Source organism: Phodopus roborovskii, unplaced genomic scaffold (genome assembly GCF_943737965.1).
Source record: "Phodopus roborovskii unplaced genomic scaffold, PHOROB, whole genome shotgun sequence".
NCBI lineage: Eukaryota > Metazoa > Chordata > Mammalia > Rodentia > Cricetidae > Phodopus > Phodopus roborovskii.
The window spans coordinates 279,390-298,644 of record NW_026126542.1 but is presented as its reverse complement, the minus strand read 5'-3'; the positions used below and the strand labels follow the sequence as shown (position 1 = coordinate 298,644).

Genomic DNA, 19,255 nt, shown 5'->3' with positions numbered 1-19,255 from the left:
GTCTCAGTTTGAGGGGCGATGAAGGCACGCTTCCTTGAGACCCAAGAGATCAGAAGTTGGTTAGGCAAAGGAGGGCAGGGAGGAAGAGTATAATGGGTAGAGGGGACTAAATGGAATGAGGATGTGACTGCTCTAAGGTATGGCTGAGGAGGTTTTCATTAGAGTTATGAGGGAGAGTACAGCCAGAGGCATCTAGAAGGGTGCAGACTGAACTTGACCATGAGAAGAGAGACTTGGGGAGAGTGAAAGAGAAAGGAGAGAGTCTAGGGAACCAAGAGACCCTGTGGCTGAAAGGGCAGGGTTGAACCAGAAAGAGAAGCTGGGGAAAGGGATGTGAACTCAAGAGCTGGAGAAGATTAGAGTAGGGGCTAGGGGCGGGGTGGGAAGAGCTGAGAGGAAGCCAGGTGCTGAGTGAGCCTAGTAGCAAGCATCCGCTTTGATATGCTAATGGACATCACAGTTAGCTGTTGTCCTGAGGTTCTTTGGAAGCTGACAGGGACAATCTAGGTGGACCGTGAGGCTTAAGGAGGAAAATGCCAGTTTTGAAGACCCTTAAAGGCAAAGGGGACCCCAGTCTGACAGCTGGGAAACCAGCATGGGACCGACTCAGACTCCCTGAATGCCCATGTTAGTTAGGAGGACTGGGCAGTCTATGAGGCCTCTGGTAGCGGATCAGTATTTATCCCTTGGAAGCCCATCCCACATAGAGGGATACTCCCTCAGCCTAGGGAGGGCCTAGGCTCTACTCCAAATGATATGACAGACTTTGAAGACTCCCCATGAATGGCCTCACCCTCCCTGGGGATTAGAAAGGGGATGGGATGGGGGTTGGTGTGGGGGACAGGGGAGGACAGGAAGGTTCAGGAACTGGGACTGACATGTAAAGCAAACTTGTGTCAAATTTAAATAAAAAAAAAAAAACTTATCAAAAAAATGTCAGAGGTGGGTTATTTCAAGCACAACTAAGCTTGGTTATGGCAGCTGTAGCTCTTGGGCATAAGGGTAGCAACACTATTTTCCTCGGAGTAAAAACTCCGAGGTAAGCATTCTACTACTAAGTATCGAAGGGCAGGTTTGGCTCTGGAACCCACCGCTTCATACGGTAACTTCTCAAATACCTTGCTTGTTCTGGAACTGCCTGTTGGGTACCAGTGCCCGTTCCCTTTTCAATTTGCTGTCTGCTTCTCTTTCATCTTTGAGAGCGGATTATTGAGGCAATTGAGTTGAGGCCTCTCCTTAGCTCTTTGCTCTACCAGCTAGCTACAAGGCACTTTGTTGTACCCCTTAAGCTCAAAATGCCAGCTCCAAGGATGCCATCAAGAAGAAGTTGACAGGGATCAAGCATGGATTACAAGCAAATTGCTAAGAGGAGACCAAGGACCCCTGAACCCTGGCAGAAAAACTAGGTGGCAGCTATCATCTCCTTGGAGCACAGGCCTTCTTGAGCTGCCTCTGGCCTCTGCCTGGAGCATCAAACATCCCCAGACCTGCTCTTGGGTGCTGCAGCCTGCCCCTTTCCCATCAGGCAGGAGGGGCTGGGGGTCCCAGCAGGGAATGGACAATCCCTTTACCCCAGTGGATTCATGCTCCCCCATCCCTTGGACTTTTCTCCTCCCTCCACCCCTGATAGCTCTGGCCTTCCTAAACAGCAAGTAGCCGCCCCCCCTTTTTATACCCATCACGAGCTTCAGTTTTCTTAGGATTCCAGAAAATCTATGCTAGGTGTAAATGGAAGCTTTCCTCTGTCTTGCTTGGTTCCACTGGACTGGTTTCTCCCTGGCCTGCTGCTCCCTACAGCCACTTATTAAATAATCATTATGAGGCTTATTATTAATTATAATCGTTTGGACAATGGTTCAGGCTTCTTACTGGCACTTTCTAAGCATTTAAAGATATGAGCTTATGGGGGCCACTCTTATTTAAACCACCACACTGTAGTTATTTTTATTAAAAAGATTTACTTACTTGTTCTATTAAGCAATCAATAAATGTGGGCTGAGGTTATAGTTTAGTGGTAGAGCCCTTGCCGACTATATGGACAGCCCAAGATTTCATCACCCAAAGCCCCTAACACACACACACACACACACACACACACACACACTATGTCACTGGAATCAATGTATGACCACAATTGAGAACAAAATATTTTATTTCTTTCAATAAAACTATAGTTTACAGTAATATTTACTAAATAAATTATATAATTTCTCTTTTACAAGCAATAAACTAAATCACAAGTATTTCAAAGACAATGTATATACATGACATAAGGCCTTTTATAAATAACTTTGCTTTTTCTCATTTCACTAGTAAACAGTGAAAAAAAATCTTTATAGAAGCTAGCTTTCTATAAAGTAAAGGCAGACCTATTATACTGATCTTTAAAGGAAACAGATTGAACCTTTCAATGACATGGTTCTAATCATCCCATGATTAGAGATTTTTTTTTAAACAGAGGATTTATATCTTAATTATCATTTTGCATGGATGGATTTTTAAAAAATATAGAAGCAGATTCCACATATTGCTTGTGTGTAATCACTATGTGCATGCAAAACGAAACAATGCAAGAGCTTATAGGAAAATAGCACTCCCCAGTCCAGAAGGGTGATTGGCAATGGCATAGAAAAGCAGCTTAGGTATAGTTCATGCAGTTTCTTCACAGTCAGGAAGCGACAGCAGCCACAGGACAGTGTGCGGTTTTCACATCCACCTGCCGACCAGCCATGGACCAGGATTCCCCCGACATCTCACGAGCTTGAAGGTCCAGTTGATTCTTACTGTGCATGCTGGAGCTCAGCCCAGTTCCTCTGGAGAATTCTGCAGTGGGGAAAGTTCTCTCCCACAGCTGTGTTCAGGTCCCATCCATATGCTGAGGTGGCTATCACTTTTATTTACTGAGGGAAAAACAGACAGAGGAAAAAAAAAAGCAGTTATGAGACTCACTTTTAGCATCAGTTTGTAATGCCTGCCTATACGTGAAAACTTAAGTTGTTATTTCTCCCAGTAACTTGCACTTGGAAAAGCATGTATTAGGTTTGGGATTTTCTTAGGACACCATATGCTTTGTTGGGGGCTTGTGACATGTTAATTACCCATAGTTCATCAAGATCAAATCCCAGTTAAGCCACAGCACTGATGCTGAGGGCTTAGAACAAAGCAATGTTAAGACCCACTTTGCCTTTCAGGACTACGTTCGGTTGTGCTGCTTGGCTTTAGCATACTTTCTGTACCCTGTGCCCTGGAAGGCTATGCTCTTTTCCAAAAACAGATATCCCCATGTCTAGTAGTAAAACAAGCCATCAGATGTCCAACCTAAACTGCTAACTACATACAAGCAGAGCCAGGCAAGGTAGGTATGATGGCAATCCTGTGTTCCCAGAATTTGGAATGTGGATATAGGAGGATGACAATCAGGAATTCAAGGTCATCCTCAGCTATATAGTGACTTTGAGGCTAGCCTGAGATACATAAGATGCTGACTGAAAGCAATGCAAAACAATGCAACAAACAAAAGGAAGCAGAGGCAGTTGTGTCAGTGTGTGATAGATGTGTCATGGTACAGGAGAGTATCATTTTGGTTTGTACAGGCATAGATTGGGTCAAATCTATTTTCTAACTATCTAAGCCATATAACATCATGTTTTCCAACTTTTACATCCTGGTTCATCTATTCTAGACTAGGAATAATAGTTGATGGCCATAACACCCTGAAGACACATGAATTTGTCTGATAGTGCAAGCTAAGCAGAGTCAGGCCCGGTCAGTAATTGGATAAGAGAAGAGGAATAACTAACCCTTCTCATAGAGCAGTTGTGAGGGATTGACTTTTCTTCAACCCTTGGGCCTCCTTCCTTTTTAGGGAAAGGGGTTTTACTTTGTTACCAGGTTGGCAGTGAAATCCCAGGCTCAAATGATACTCCTGCCTCTGCCTGTCAAGTAGCTTGGACTATAGGTGTGTGTTGGGAGATGTCATTCTGTAAATACGTTTCTCGTATTGGTTAATGTAAAAGCACTGTTGGCCAATAGGAAAGCAAGATAGGCGGGACTAGGAGACAAGGAGGATTCGGAAAGTAGTAGGGAGGAGATTCAAAATGGAGGATGGAGAGAGTGGAATGCCAGCACCTCTCTCTGGTAAGATGAGATCACGTGGAAATACTTAGATTAATAGAAATGGGTTCATTTAAGACAGAGCTAGCCAATAAGACACCAGTAACTAGCCAACAACATTATATCTAATATAGTGTCTCTGTGTGTTATCTGGGTTCAGGCAGGTGGCAGGGAAAACTGCTCATAACAGGTGTGTGCCACCACAACTAGCAGAGAGAAATTCTTCTTTGTGTGTGTGAAATAAAAAGTTAAATGTCACACACACACACACACACACACACACACACACACACACTATCCTGTCATTGTTGCACGCTCACTGCAAGAACTTTTTAATTTAAACTACTTCCTTATACCTTTGCTTTTAGACCTGGAAGTGATATTCCTTCCTATAGCTATTGAATTGCTTCATTTTGCAAGCTCATAGTGATTATAGAAGCAACACATGATATAAGATATGATATAAGATTAAGGCTGGGGATGTAGCTTCATGATAAAGGTATGTGCTTAACATTTGTGAGGTCTTGAGTTTGAGGCTTAGAGTAAAAACAAAGAAATAAGCATCAATATAGTGCTCCCAAATCAGAGGGGTTAAAGCTGTTGTCACAGATGTGATGCTATCCAATACCTTCAAAAGAGACAAACAAAACAAACTTGGAATAAAGAGTTTGAAATGGAATCTTTTGGGGGAAAAAGTATGTTAAAGGAAATTCCATTTGGCAATAAATAATCAATACTTATCACATAATCTGTCTCTATTGTGAGTTTTAATTTTATAAACTTACTTCTTTTCTTTTTCTGGTTCTGGGAATTGAACCCAAAGTCTCAAGCATGCCAGTAAGTCCTCTAACACTGAGATCTGTCTGTAACCCTCACTATTTGGCTTTATAGTTCATTTCTCCCTCCCTCCCTCCCTCTCTCTGACATGTTTTTTTTTTTTTTTTTTTTTTTTAATAACAGCTCTGGCTGTCTTGGAACTCACTGTAGACCAGACTGGTCTTGAACTCACAGAGATCTACCTGTCTCTGCCTCCCAAGTGCTGGGATTAAGGGATGTGCTACCACTTCCCAGTTATTTCTCCCCCTTATGAGCCCAAGTTACACAGGGTCTTTATGAGCAAATGACAGCTGCTAAATTAAATCAGAGGCTGTTGAATTAAATCAGCCTAGATACTCTAGGGATGTCTTAACTTTAAAATGGAATCCAGAAAATGTATTGAATTGGTGGAGAGGTTATGCTTGTGTTTCCACAGGAAATGAAAGACTGTGGATTCCTCCAAGGTTAATAGAAGTCATATTTGACTGGGGAAGACCTCCTGAAAATCTTTGCTACAGAAATAAGAAATAAACCAAGAAAAACTACAAGACAGGTGATGAATATACTGATCCCTCTGCATGGGAACAGTTCAAATGTTACAACTACATTTCCCAGGACTTGACCATTATCTAAATTTTCTCAGGGCCTACTAAAGATTCAATCACCCACAGACAACTGAAAGCAGTTAGAGAATACAATGACCACATACATTCCCAAGAGGTGGGGTGGGTGGTTTTCGGTCATTCTGTGGGTTATTGATCTTTGTCATCATTTAGGGTAAAAAGAATCTCCATGACTCAGAGTGGCCTCAGGATATCTGAGAAGAGTTTTGGTGAGAGTCCAATGATGATGGTGTACTAAAACCCAGAGGCCTTGAACCAGACCAATGACTCATTGCACTGAACATTTGCAAGTAAGGTTGGTTGGACAAAAAGGTATACTGTGTGATACACTGTGGCTCCCAATGCCACTAAGACTAATGATGCGGTGTTAGATATTTAGGAACAATGGAAGTGTGAAGAGTTCCTTTTTGTTGTTGTTTTGTTTGTTTGTTTAAATTTTTTTAAAAAACATTTTTTTGGGGGGAATGCTGCAAGCGTAAGGGGCAGATATGGGAGGACTGGGAGATGATGAGAAATTCCCAAAGAATCAATAAAGGAATTATGTTAAACATTTATACTTGGTCCATTTTATTTTATTTGACTTGTATACCCCCTCCACTTGATGTTAGTTTTACAAGGCGTAAATGAATGAAGTGTAGTTGGAAATTTTAATAGTAGCAGGAACCTAAAGGCTCATCATTTTTTTCTAGGCATAATATAGACATATGTCAGTGCTGCAGAAATCAGGACACAGAGATGGAATGGGATTTCACATGTGGGGAACATCACAGCTGGAGGGACCCTGTTGTTGTTTGGATACTTTTTTCTTTTGGGGGCAGGGTCTCACTCTGTAGAACTGACTAATCTCTAGCTCACAGAGATCTGCCTTTTCTGCCTCCTCCGTGCTCCAGATGGTGGTTCTCTTGGTTAGTAGTGCAACCCTAAGGTCTAGTGGGAGGAAGCTGTAAATGGAATTTTCTGGACAGAAGCTGTACCTGCAAAGACCAATTAGAACTGTAGCGACCTGGAGGGTTGGAAGGATGCAAGCCCAGAGCCTAATTACACCTCATCTTGGAGCAATGTCTTTAGTCTAAATAGCCATTCCTGACATCACTTAGTGTTGAAACTAACATCCTGTTACTATCAGATAAAAACCCATTGTGGTGTATTGTTGTATTGTAGCTTTTTTTCCCTTAGGGGGCCTGCCACCCAGCTCCCAAATAAATACACAGAGGCTCAGAGACTTATTCTTACTTATGAATGCCTGGCTTTAGCTTGGCTTGTTTCTAGCCAGCTTTTCTTGAGTTATCCAGTCTATCTTTTGCCTCTGGGTGTTTACCTTTTTCTATTCTATATTCCTTTCTTTCCTTCTTACTCTGGCTGGCTGTGTTGTTGCATGGCTGGCCCCTGTCATCCTCCTTCTCCTTTTCTTGCTCACTCCCTCTTCTTGTTCCTTCCTTCTATTTATTCTCTCTGCCTGGAAGCCCTGTCTATCCTTTTCATGCCTAGCTATTGGTTAGTCAGCTCTTTATTAGACCAACCAGGTGTTTTAAGCAGGCAAAGCAACACAGCTTCACAGAATTAAATAAATGCAACTTTTTTTCTTGTTTTTTTTCCAGACAGGATTTCCCTGTGTGGCTTTTTAACCTGTCCTGGAACTAGCTCTAGACCAAGCTAGTCTTGAACTCACAGTGATCCGCCTGCCTCTGCCTTCCAAGTGCTGGGATTAAAGGCATGTGCCACCACTTCCCAGCATGCAACATGTTTTTGCATCATTAAACATTTTTCCACAGCATGAAAGAATGTAACACATCCTTAGCTATAATTACACAACACAGACCACTTGCTTCCATCAAATCCCAAAACTAAGAATGTCATGAGACAGCATCACATGCAGATAGACATGCTTTGCTGTTACCCGCCTCTTTGATGTTACCCCAATATATTTTAAAAGTGTCCTGATTTATAACATTCTTCTGTTACCACAGAAACTTCAGGCAACTGCTTCCATGTTGGAACATGGAACTTGGGGTTTCTTGGGCCATGCTCTCATATTTGACTAGAATAAACTGTCTTTTATCCTCTTTAAGGGAAGCGTTGTGTTTTTGAGTTGATGAAGTTATGGGGACGTGCCCTTGAAAAGGATATGGGGACCTTGAGGGACAAGGTGAGTGGTTTTCCTCTGCCACATGCATTCTCATGATGTCTTGCCTTACAGGGACTGATGCAATATAAACTCCCCTTCATTTAAAAATTTTTTACTGAGAGAGAGAGAGAGAGAGAGAGAGAGAGAGAGAGAGAGAGAGAGAGAGAATGTGTGTATGTGTGCCTGCAAGCATACATGTATTGGTACAAATTGTGTAAGTTGGTTCTTTCTGTCTCCCATGTGGGATGAGGGGATAAAAAATGACATCATAAGACATGGCAGCAAGAGCCTTTATCTGCTGGGTCATCTTGCTGGCCCTACTTTCCTTGTTTTAATGGTTTCTTTCAAGGATTTTGTCATAGTGATAGGAAAACTGGTGAGCAGAGAAAACTAAAAGGGTCTCTCTTTAAACTTAAATAAATATTAGGACTCATGCCGGAAGTGAAGTTGTTCTTTTCCAAGGACGGGGACTGCAGACTTCATCTGAGAGGCACTGGGGCAGAAAGTGGGGATGTTTCTGTTCTTGAAGGATCTGCACACTTCCGATGAATACATCCATTTGGGTCTAATCTGGTAGAATGTCACTGAGGGAATTTTTGAGTGTTGGCCACCTGCCAACCTCTAGTGCTCCACTGAAGAGCCCATTCTTGCAGCAGGTAGATGGCAGAGAAGCTGCCTTCATCTCCCATATCTCAGAAGACAGTGGAGATCAAGGCCTCTCATTTCAAAACTGTTAGTATAGGAGCTATTACTACACAGATTGCTGCTTCATTTATTTGTTTCCAAGGGGCGAGAAGATGATGGAGGGACTTCTGGTACTGGAGTGAGTCCCACTGTCCTTTTCGGCCACCTGTAAACCAGGGTCATTCAGACTAACTAGTAAGGAAAGCCTTTAGCACTGGGAGTTTGCTGGCACTTTGTTACAGTTGCTGTTGGAGCTGCAGACTTAAACCGCTAAGGGGTGGCTTTCAAAGAGACTCACGGGGAACTGGCTTTGATGAATGAGAAGGGCATGCTTGAATCTGAGGGGGAGATGAACCTCTCCACTCTCTTGTGCACAGTTCTAACTGTAGCCTCCAGGTTAACTAGAAAGGTGGCAGATGCTGGGTCTGTGGTGTGAGCTGCCTTTGATGCCTGAAGACTGCTGCCTGCTGAACTGACATGCACAATGTTGGAAGGATAAGGTCAAGTACAGAAATTATATATTGAGCCCCACATTCATTCTTCATTAGGTTTCAAGACAGAGCCTTAACTATCCCCCCATGCAGAGCTGCCTTCTTACCAGTAGGTGGCAGCAGAGGGTTTTTGGAAAGGAGGGGTATCAAACAGTAGGTTTAAGACTGTCATTCTGAATCAGAGGAAAAGTGCATTTTATTCTAACTAGGTCTTAGGAAGGGGGTCCTTGGAGTGACACACCTCTCTTTTACACTAGCATAGGAGACTGACAGGGTGCTCAGAGCTAAAGGACCTGGAAATACCAAGGCTTGGGTCTATCCCCAGGGAACTACTTTGAAATACACTGCACACTCTAAGACAAGTCTTTTCACACAGCCATTTATCCAACACCATTTTGTGAGGAATCCAAAGTAACCTGGAAACATCTTCCCAACATCCTAGCTGTTAGCTGAGGAAGAGGGCAGACAGAAGGAGGATCTGTGTAGTGGGCTGAATGGATGGCCCTGAAAATTCCCATCTACTTGTGACTTAAGAAACTGGGGTCTACTCATACATAAGATGTTAAGGTCACCGTGGATTAGAGGACACCTTAGTCCAATGACCAAGAGAAGACACACAGGGTTACAAGGAAAGCTGGGTTACCCTGGAGCTGAGGAAGAGGGTACTATGCAGGTTTAGGAATGTCAGGAAACATGCTGGGGGGGTGGTGACTCCCAGCATTTGGGAGACAAAGGCAGATCTCTGAGTTCTAGGTCAGCCTGGTCTACAAAGGGGGCTCCAGGGGGAAAAATGCCAGGAAACATGTGAATCCAGCAGAGGCTTCAAGCATCTCTCTTCAGCACCTTCACTGGGAGCAAGGCACTATGGGAAATTTTCATTCATATACCTGACCCCTAGGAGATGATACATTTGTGTTGCTTAAGCCACAGTTTGAGATTAATATAGGCAGATACAAAGCATGGAAGCCACACCCTTAGGCTCCTCTCTGGACCCCTCCTCATGCATTACCACACATGGACAGCTTCGTTTATATTTTAAAAATATATTTTATTATTTTATATGTATTCGTATTTGCCTGCATGTTTATCTGTGCATGATATGCATGTCCGGTGCCAGAAGGCGGCACTGGAACCCCCAGAAATGGAGTTACAGACAGTCATGAGCTGCCATGTGGGTGCTGGGAATTGAACCCCCATCATTTAGAAGAACAGTCAGTGCTCTTAACCACTGAGCCATCTCTCCAGACCTTCTTTTCTTTTATTATAAGGACTGTCCTTAAACACCCTTCTCTTACACTTCAGACACCAGGGAGGAAATCTGTATGAGTGAAGTTGGGTTCACCAGACCCAAGTGTATGGCATGAGATACTAACAAGTTCTATCTTGGGTTATAATTCCATCATTTGATCGAAACAGGTTCTGAGCCTGGAAGAGATGACGTTCATACCAATAGCAGCGGCTTCCCTTCAGGCATATCGTTCTCGATGGCTGGAGAGTCTTTTTTGTTTGTTTTTTGTTTTTTCAAGACAGAGTTTCTCTGTGTAGCTTTGGAGGCTGGTCTGGAACTCGATTTGTAGATAGGCTGTTCTGGAACTCACAGAGATCCGCCTGTCTCTGCCTCCCAAGTGCTGGGATTAAAGGCGTGAGCCACCAATGCCTGGCAGTTGGAGAATCTTAGGAGTGAAGAAAACTCTGGCTTCCTATGACTGAGAAGGGGACAGGAACAGATCCAAAAAGAGAAGCAGTGGGGACCAGAGGGACAAGGACAAAGAGAAAGGCAAAGAAAGGAAAATAGCAGGGCTACCCATGGATGGCTTCAGGAGAATGGAAGAGCAGAGCTAGTGTTAACCGTCAGAGTCAAACTGGGCTTCAAGGACAATGCAGCCAGGATGTTTCAAAGAAATCCCTTTGCCACAGCCCTGCAAACTGGCGTTAAAACTGAGCCTAACTGAACTGGAAAGCCAGTGTACCCTTGTAACTCCAGCTCCAATTCTAATTTTGTACAGCAGTTAAATGCTATCTGTTAAAAAAAAAATTCCTGTGATTGCTGGTTGCTTCTTAACTCAAGCATACACCACTCTATTTTAAGAATAGCTGTCACCTCTGAGTGTGCTAGCACACATGCAGGGACATCCCTTTCTTTCCTTTATTTTATTTTTGAGTAAAGTCTCATTACAAAGCTTTGGCTAATCTAGAACTCATTATGTAGACCAGGCTGGTCTTGAACTCGCAGAGATCTTGTCCACCTCTGCCTTCTGAGCACTAGACTCAAAGGTGTGCACCACCATGTCTGCATACGACCCTCCCTCCCCCCAGCTCTTTCACATGCCTTAAAAACATTTTTACTCAAACAACTTAAGGAGGTGAGCACTTTGGGCTAAGAGGCCTATTCTACTTTCTCTGCAATCTCAGTAACCCACAGGGCAGGCGTGTGACAAACGGGAAAGGTGTTTTAGTTCAGAGCTTCCAAACCTGAGGAGCTGTGTGCCCTTTCTCCATTTTCTACTCTCACAAAACCCCACTGAGCACGTGAGCAGTACCTCGGGTTGCAGGGACTCCAGCTCCATCCAGAGAGGCTGTGGAAATGCCACTGTTTCAATCTACACCCCCTGGGGCAGCCCATACTGGCCTAAGCAAGGAATGATTACAGAGACCCAACCACTGCTGTGTGGCTGTGCAGGGGCCCTTCATCTCCAAGCCGAAAAATTCACATTTAGAAATGCAGTTTCTTTTGCCAAAACCTCCCGGTGAATTTTCTAAGACCCCTGTGACCTAATTTGTTGAGTGTTTGTCTTCATATTTTCTCAGGCTTTCCTCATGCTTAATGGCATGGCTGCTGTTAATTCAATCATTCTCACTTTTTTTTTTTTTTTGCCCCCTTCTTCCTATGATCAAAGAGCCCCATTAACCACCCCAAACACACCGACCGAATAATCAAGCTGTCCAAGGGCTGCCTGTTGGTGCACTAATCTCCAATACTGGTGTGGCTAAAAAAATGGCTTAACTGTTTCTTTTCCTTACACGCAGCTGGTTTTGCACTTCAAATGGCCGGTTTGCAGAAGTACTTTCACAAATAAAGGATGTGTTATTGAGAGGATGCTAATGTGAAAAGTGTAAAGGCATAACTCAGGGAGCCAGTAATAGAAGTGAAGAATAAAGTAAAGGGTGGCACCATCCTTTAGACTTCTGTTACTAAAAATGCAGTCCCTTCATCTCTTACTTACAGCCCATTCCCAGGGTGCCATGAAAGGGCACTCTCTCACACTCCATTTTCCAGTGGGGATGGCTTTTTGTTGTTCCTCTTTCCAGCAACATCAAATAGCATTCTGCATCAGGCAGAAACTGCCTGAGAATCTGAAGCAATAGTATTGGTATCTTACAATACTGGGGTGGGTGACTGTCCCGTTAGGAAGAAGGCAGAAGCGCCCATTTGTCATCAGTGCAGCTACTCAGTCCTGTTGTATTCTTTTCAATACCCTAATCTGCGTCTCATCAGCTCAGCATTCAATAGGAACCATCTTTGGTCACTGGAGAAAGCCCACATCCCTTGATTTGAATATTTGCAAATGAGCCAGAAAGCCTGGGAGTACACTGGGAGAAGGTAAAGGGCTTCTGGAAAGCAGTGTGGGAGAAAGCTTGGGTGGGACCTGAGTTAAACACCTGAATATGGATGATGAAACTGGTAGCTCTCTTTAGAGGTCAACCATCCTTTTAAATTTCAGTTCAAATTACAGAGGCAAGTCACAAGGTTGCCTTAGCTGGAAGACACGAGTTTGGGTGGATTCCTAAGAGGAAATTTCATGTTATCTGATATGCACAAATCAATGTGGTTTAAATCTGCATGTTCCACAGCGTTATAAATCCTTAGAGGATCAGGTAAACAGAAAGTGGATTAAGATATCACTGCTAATAAAGAAACATTTCATCTTCAAGGAGAAAACCTCACAGGAGACATTGGGCGTCATTGGGCCATAACACAAAACAGAGAGTCATCACAGAAGCCTCAAGGCCCATTCAATTAAAAATGGCTGGGATAAAAATGGCTGAGATCCAGAGCTTCTGAATTAGGTCAAAAAGAAAGGAAAGAGAAATTGCCTAGGCCAGACTGGATTTTCTTTCTTGTCACTCTTTCAAAAATGTAGAGGCAAATGAAAACCCTGATGGGCGAGCAATGAACTGAATCTTTCACATGTAGCATGGCATTCAAAACAATAATAAAAAATGAAAATATCTCTGGTAAGAAAACATATCCCAGAACCACAAGTTAATGGGGTTGAATATTCTAGATGTATTGTCCTGAAGTCGAAGCAAGGCTTAGTAGTGGGGGAGGTCATGAAACGGCAGAGTTTGGAGAACAACTGTAGCTTGTCTGGAAAGCCACCCCGGTGCAACCATGTGATTCGGAATGAATCAGCACAGGGTCTTAGAGAACATTTGATATTCCACAATAGACAGACAACTGAAGCCCAAAGAGAGCGATCAACCCCAGGTCAATGATCCCTGAGGAGCCGAGGCAGGCGCTGACTCTAGGTGCCCAGTTCTCTTTCATTTACAACTCATCTGGTTTTGCAACAGGTGAAGAGGCTATCTTCAAAACCTAGGAAAACTGCATAGGGGTCACTGGGTCAAATGGTTTTCCTATCAGCGCTGACATGCTGTTTGCTTTTCCCTCTTATCCTTTTCTGCATCCACAGGAGAATTCCGACCAGAACTGAAACTATGAGTCTGGTGGCAAAGACTCATACAGAAATAATTCCAGTGTGGTGGTGCAACTTTTGCAACTCCAGGGCCCGAGAGGCAGAGGCAGGAGGATTGTATGTTTGAGGCTAGCCTGAGATTTTATCTCAAGAAACAATAACACCACCACCAAACAAAAAAAGTTGCTATGGAAATAGGTAAGACAGGAGCTCCACTCTAGCTTCTATTAAGCCAGAGATGGTAGGGATGTGCTGGAAGCAAAATAATGCTATTATTTTCACAGTTTATTTGTGTTTTGTAAGATATAGTCACATATTATATTCATACAAGTATTACTTAGCTATCATAACCATCATCCTAAGTCAATGAATATGTAAACATTTTTTGTTTTCATTTGAAGACATAACCTGCCCCCCTCAATGATTCTTGGGGTCCTCAGTAATTTTCAAGGATGTTTTGGGGTCCTGAGATCAACAGATTTGAGGACTGCCATACTAGAACATTAAAGAATAAGAGCAGAAAAGAAAGCTTGTGGTGGTACACGCCTTTAATCCCAGCACTCAGGAGGCAGAGGCAGGCAGATCTCTGTGAATGAGGCCAGCGTGGTCTACAGAGTGAACTCCAGGACAGGCAGGGCTACATAGAGAGACCCTGTCTCAAAAAGGGGGAAAAATAATTTAGCGGTTATAAAGACCCCCCCCCCTTCACCATGGCTGCTATTGCTGGAGTTGCTATTTTCCAGAGTTGGTCAAGATGGAAAGCCGTTTGAGTGGAGTTATGAGGAATGGAAGCAAGGGGACAAGCTTGGGCCTGAGAAAGAATACGCAGATGGGAATAGCAAAGCAAAGACCTGGAGACAGTGCGTGGCTTGTGTGGGGGGAGTGAGGAGGTGCAGGGCTAGAACACAAAAGCTAGGGGAGGAGGGGCCTGTGGGCAGGAGACCAGGCTATAGGCTGTAGGGTTTAAACTTAAAAACACAACATTCCAAAAGACACCTGCCATCCCACTCAACCTTCTCACGTGACGTTGGGCATGCATACAACACACGGAGGATGTGGGTGGGATGTAATTTGTGGGGCAAACACTGCTTCTAGTCTTCCGAGGTCCCCCCCCCCCCCGCCCACTATCTAAGAGTCAACAAAGGTGGAGCAGGCAGTCAGGCGGGTACTAATGGAGGGCTGCCCTCCCCACCACTTGGGTATTTTCAAGGCAGACTTGTGAGGTAGTCAAGGCAGGCATGACTTCTGTTCTCTGTCAGATAAGGATACACAGTCAAAGAAGTCAGTCTCATCTCACACAACCAGCTGGTGACAACCCTCAGTGGTGTCATCCAGACAACTCCTGAGTTCTGAACTGGAGTTCTTCCCAGGGCTGTGCCATCTAGCCTACTGCTTTATCACAGAGGCAATGCCAAAATAAAGAAGATACAGCCGCGAGAGCACCGCTTGAGTCAAAGGCCAAGCTTACTTTGTCGGAATGAAATCAAGGCGTCCTGCTTCGCCTTCACTTCATGAGATCTGTCCTCTGGTTATCTCTGCTGAGTTATTATTCACTATTTTTTGGGGGTGGGGACATTTGGTCACACTGCGAACCACAAGTTTGCATTTGCATTGATTAAATAAAATTGACCTTGGGTCAGGAGGCTGAGTTAGCAGTTGATGGACAGAAAGTAATCATAAAGCATCAGAGGGCATCTGGGAGAGATACGAGACGCAGGAAGTAGTTGGGCGGGATTTGGAGTAGTGCAGGTTTTCCTGTTTTGGCGGAGTGGAAGTGCAGGTCTTTTGGAGACATCAACACTTTGAAAGAAGGTTAGCTTTTCCATGAAACCTCTCTGGGCTAGCAGGTTTCCACCCCCGCCTTTGAACCTCGAATCTTATTTATACACAGAATGATAGAGATTTAGTTAAAGCTACCTTTAGCGGCAGCCACAGAGTCAATGTCTGTAGGAACACAATTCCCACTAGGCTGTGGCCTGAGCAGCCAGTAGGCTGTTGCTAGAGAAGCAGGCAACTGCAGAGATGCAGTTGCTGGCTGAAATAGCAGTAGATTAGGATGCAGGCACTGTGCAGAAGTTAAAACAACAATTAACCTATCAATTCTTGCCAACATTCTAACAAACTATGGAACAAAAACAGCTTGGAAAGACTTGTCGTCTGTGGAAGGGACAGGATGCAATCATTTCTCTAAATTCCCCAAGCACACCTGGCTTTACACAACTTAGTCTTGTGTAAGTCAAGGAGGGATGGGAGAAGAAGAGAATAAAATCACTCACTAAATAGACATCCAGTACAGAGGCATTGTCGTCCTGTATTTCCAGAGTATTTGGCTCAGCAGTCAGGTAGATGGTCCCCTCTTCCAAGGTGAAGGTTGAACTGGAAGGTAACCCTTTGCTGTAAAAACAAAGATGAATAATGAGTTTGTGGCCTGCAGAACAGATCCAAGGATGTGTCCCAAGTTATTGGTTAAAGAGGCTGTGTCGGTGAATTTTGGGTTAAAAAAAAATCTCTCTCTTTTTTTTTTTTTTTTTTTTTTGAGTCACCCTGAAAATGTGGCCATTTAGGTTAAAATTTAAAAATATTATTTTAGAAATAAATAATTTTTTTACTTTAAATAAAATTTTATTAATAACATTCCCCCCCACACATATGTTATAGTTCACAATGTTTGCAGGTGATTTGTGGGTACCTTCTTGTAAACCAAGGGTTCTGTGAAGCTAGCAGCCTGTGGTATCTACCATTTTGAGTGGTTGGTTTTCAATTCTGACTGCTGTGTTCCTCTCATTTATCTATACGTTTGGAAAATGTGTCCACACATTGCTAGTTTACAAAAAGCCCCCTGCTTCCCGCCCTTTCTCATCCCTTTCTTCGTCTTTCTTTTCTTCCTGCTTTGGGGCCTGGAAGGTTCAATGGCTTTCATGGGTCTCAGGTTTCAGTATCCATCAAAGCTTCTGGGGGCTGCTCACAATGCAGGTTCTAGGACCTTGCTAGTGTAGAGTCAGTGAATTACATACAGTTCTGACCAAGCCTGAGGTGATGCTCATGCTGGGCTGGTCCAAGGACCACATCTGGAATAACAACATGGGGTGCTATTACATATTCTATGAGGATCCCTGTTGTGGAATAATCCTTTTGTACACTGTGGAAATGTGTCATTCTGATTCGTTTAATAAAAAGCTGAACGGCCAATAGCTAGGCAGGATTTCTGGGCAGAGAGGACGCTGGGAAGAAGAAGGTGGAGATGCAGAGCAAGCAGAAAGGGCAATATAGAGGTGAGGTAATGAAGCCACGAGGCAGAAAGTGAATTAATAGAAATGGCACTTAAAACAATAAAAATAAAAATGTAATTATGAAGCATAAAGAGATGATGCAAGAATAAACCCCACCTTAAGTCAGTGTATCCACAGCCTACTGCAAATTGTTTTATCCCTTAGAGATTTCCCCACACAGAAAAAAATCTGTCCCCCAAAGGGTTTCACTTAAATGCCGTGGAGTAAGGGAATGTCCACTGGGAATTGCCCTGTCTTTTTTTTTTTTTTTTTTAAACTGCACGGTTGATTTCCCAGGCACCCATCTATTTGTAATCAATTTATAGTTTCCCAGCCTGTGAATTTCCTAGGTTCTGTTTTAGGAGTCATGTATAAGTGAGAGTATCTCTCTTGGGGAAAAGGCTCTCAGAATCTAGTGGTTGGGGTCAGAGTGCCCACCATTTCTTGGACTAACAGCAAGGGAAGGTCCATTTTAGAAGAGATGCTACGTGACTGGGTTTAAGAGCCTGGCAGCCTGCCTGGGTTCTGTACCGCTGAGTTCTGCCCTCATACCCTCCATCTAGAGCTTCTGAGGGCCAGGCATGCAATGGGCAATGAGCTGCACAAGAAACTGCATCTATTTGGTTCTGCTTTTGTCTGGTAGATGCCTAGGGGTCCCAGCGTCCACTGCCAGTCTGCTCCTGATAAGTCCTAAGCTTCTCACAGGGAACTCATCTCATCATTGTTCTTTCGGCAGTGGACATTCATGGTGCTTTGATGCCATGAGGACTATCGCCAGCCAAGTGACATCAGTTTGGCTTCGCACAGAGCATTAGCTTGGCTGGACCGTTGAACTGCCATCAACAATTAAAGCCCGGAACACTGATTTCTGTTTGCTGACCTAATGAGTGTTTTTGCAGCTCATTCTCTCAGGCCCATGTGTTGGGGGAACAGATGGACCTAGTTACAGTTTTTCTCTTTTAAAAGCCACCCTTTTACTGCCTCAATCAAGAATGAAATAGTGTAAAATATCACATGGTGTAGGTAAGTTAGGGTGTGAAACCATAGCTCCAGCCCTAACCCTGCCTCTTCCAGGGAGTTCCCATCATCATTGCTCTCTTTAGCTTTTCTGGTGAGAATTTTTTAGATTTATTTTTGTTTTATGGGTAGAAGTGCTTTGTTTACATGTCCATGCCTGGTGCCCTCAGAGGCCCAAAGTGGGCATTAGATTCCCTGGAACTGGGGTTACAGACAGTTGTAAGCAGCCCCGTGGGTACTAGGACTCTGGAAGAGCAATGAGTGCTCTTAACCCCTGCTGAGCAATCTTTCCAGCCCTCTTCATCTCTTTTGATGAACCCTGGAATAAAAGACACTCAACAGCAGTACCCACCCTCCTGGGGGGGGTGTACTCTCTAATACCGAGTTTCCTTCCATTACCTGCTATCTATCTATCTATCTATCTATCTATCTATCTATCTATCTATCTATATGTATGTATATATATATATATATATATATTATTTTTAACTGTAAATTATATTTAACTGTCTTAATTCCATCATCCACCCATCGTATATCTGTTAGCATTTCACTTTACTTCACCTTTGCCTTTTCTCCCCTTACCCTCCTCTCATTTTGTATTGGGCACATAAAAAATAAATTTGCATCCATTCCCTAATGGCTACTAACACATATATTTTATCTTACAATGGTAACTAGAATTTTCTTGTTTCCTTCATGAGTTGCCTCCAAAATCAGAAAATCAATATACAGAGTTTATAGTATCAAGAGCCATGTAAATATTATCTAATGCTGGGCCAATGGCGAGTTAGCGTCATATTTTTGTCTCTAGGCGTAATGTCATGATTGCTGGGCCATGCCAAGAAAAATGTTCTTGGCATCAAGGTTAGAAGGCTCAGTGAGTGGGGTCTCCAGCTCCCTCCTCACTTTTGCTTAAATTCATGCCACATTTTAAGCTGCCACATTATATTTGCCTTTTAAAGTTGACTGCACTAGGAAAAACCCGTTCCCCCCCCCCCCCCGACCAAGGGTGTCCAAAGGAAGGGCAGAGGCTGAGTCTCCTGCTTCTGTGATGACCTGCCATGATACAGGGCCACTCATCACCTGGCACAGAACCCTGGCCTCTCATTCACAAAGGATCCCAGCCAGCCCTTCTCACAGCTTCATGAGAGGGACCAAACCCCACTATGTGGGTGAGATAAAGGCCGGCTTGAGGGCAGGCTTTTCATTATGAACAGAGGAGAGCAGCATCCTCTCAGCTCTGGGGCCCTGCCTTGCCCTTTGATGAGGTCTCTTTGCATGGATGGATTTATCACAAGTGCTTGGAAAGGATCCCTGTTTTGGTATTCAAAGCTTTGCTACTGGAACACTAAGGGATAGCACTGTGGGTAGAGAGCTCTCCTTGCAGGGAAAACCACAAATACAGCTGGGACTCACT

At 43.7% G+C, this 19,255-nt stretch overlaps 1 protein-coding gene across 1 annotated transcript in view; it reads right to left on the bottom strand.

Annotated features, from left to right (window-relative positions):
* Nucleotides 1-2,134: 2,134 nt before the first annotated feature.
* Pip5k1b (phosphatidylinositol-4-phosphate 5-kinase type 1 beta) overlaps nt 2,135-19,255 on the bottom strand; it is a 269,852-nt gene continuing 252,731 nt past the window's right edge. The window contains exons 14-15 of the mRNA XM_051200132.1: nt 15,826-15,943; nt 2,135-2,900 (exon numbers count right to left, since the gene is read on the bottom strand). Of these exons, the coding sequence (XP_051056089.1) occupies nt 2,898-2,900; nt 15,826-15,943 (121 nt within the window). The 3' untranslated portion in view covers nt 2,135-2,897. The remainder of the gene's footprint in view (nt 2,901-15,825; nt 15,944-19,255) is intronic.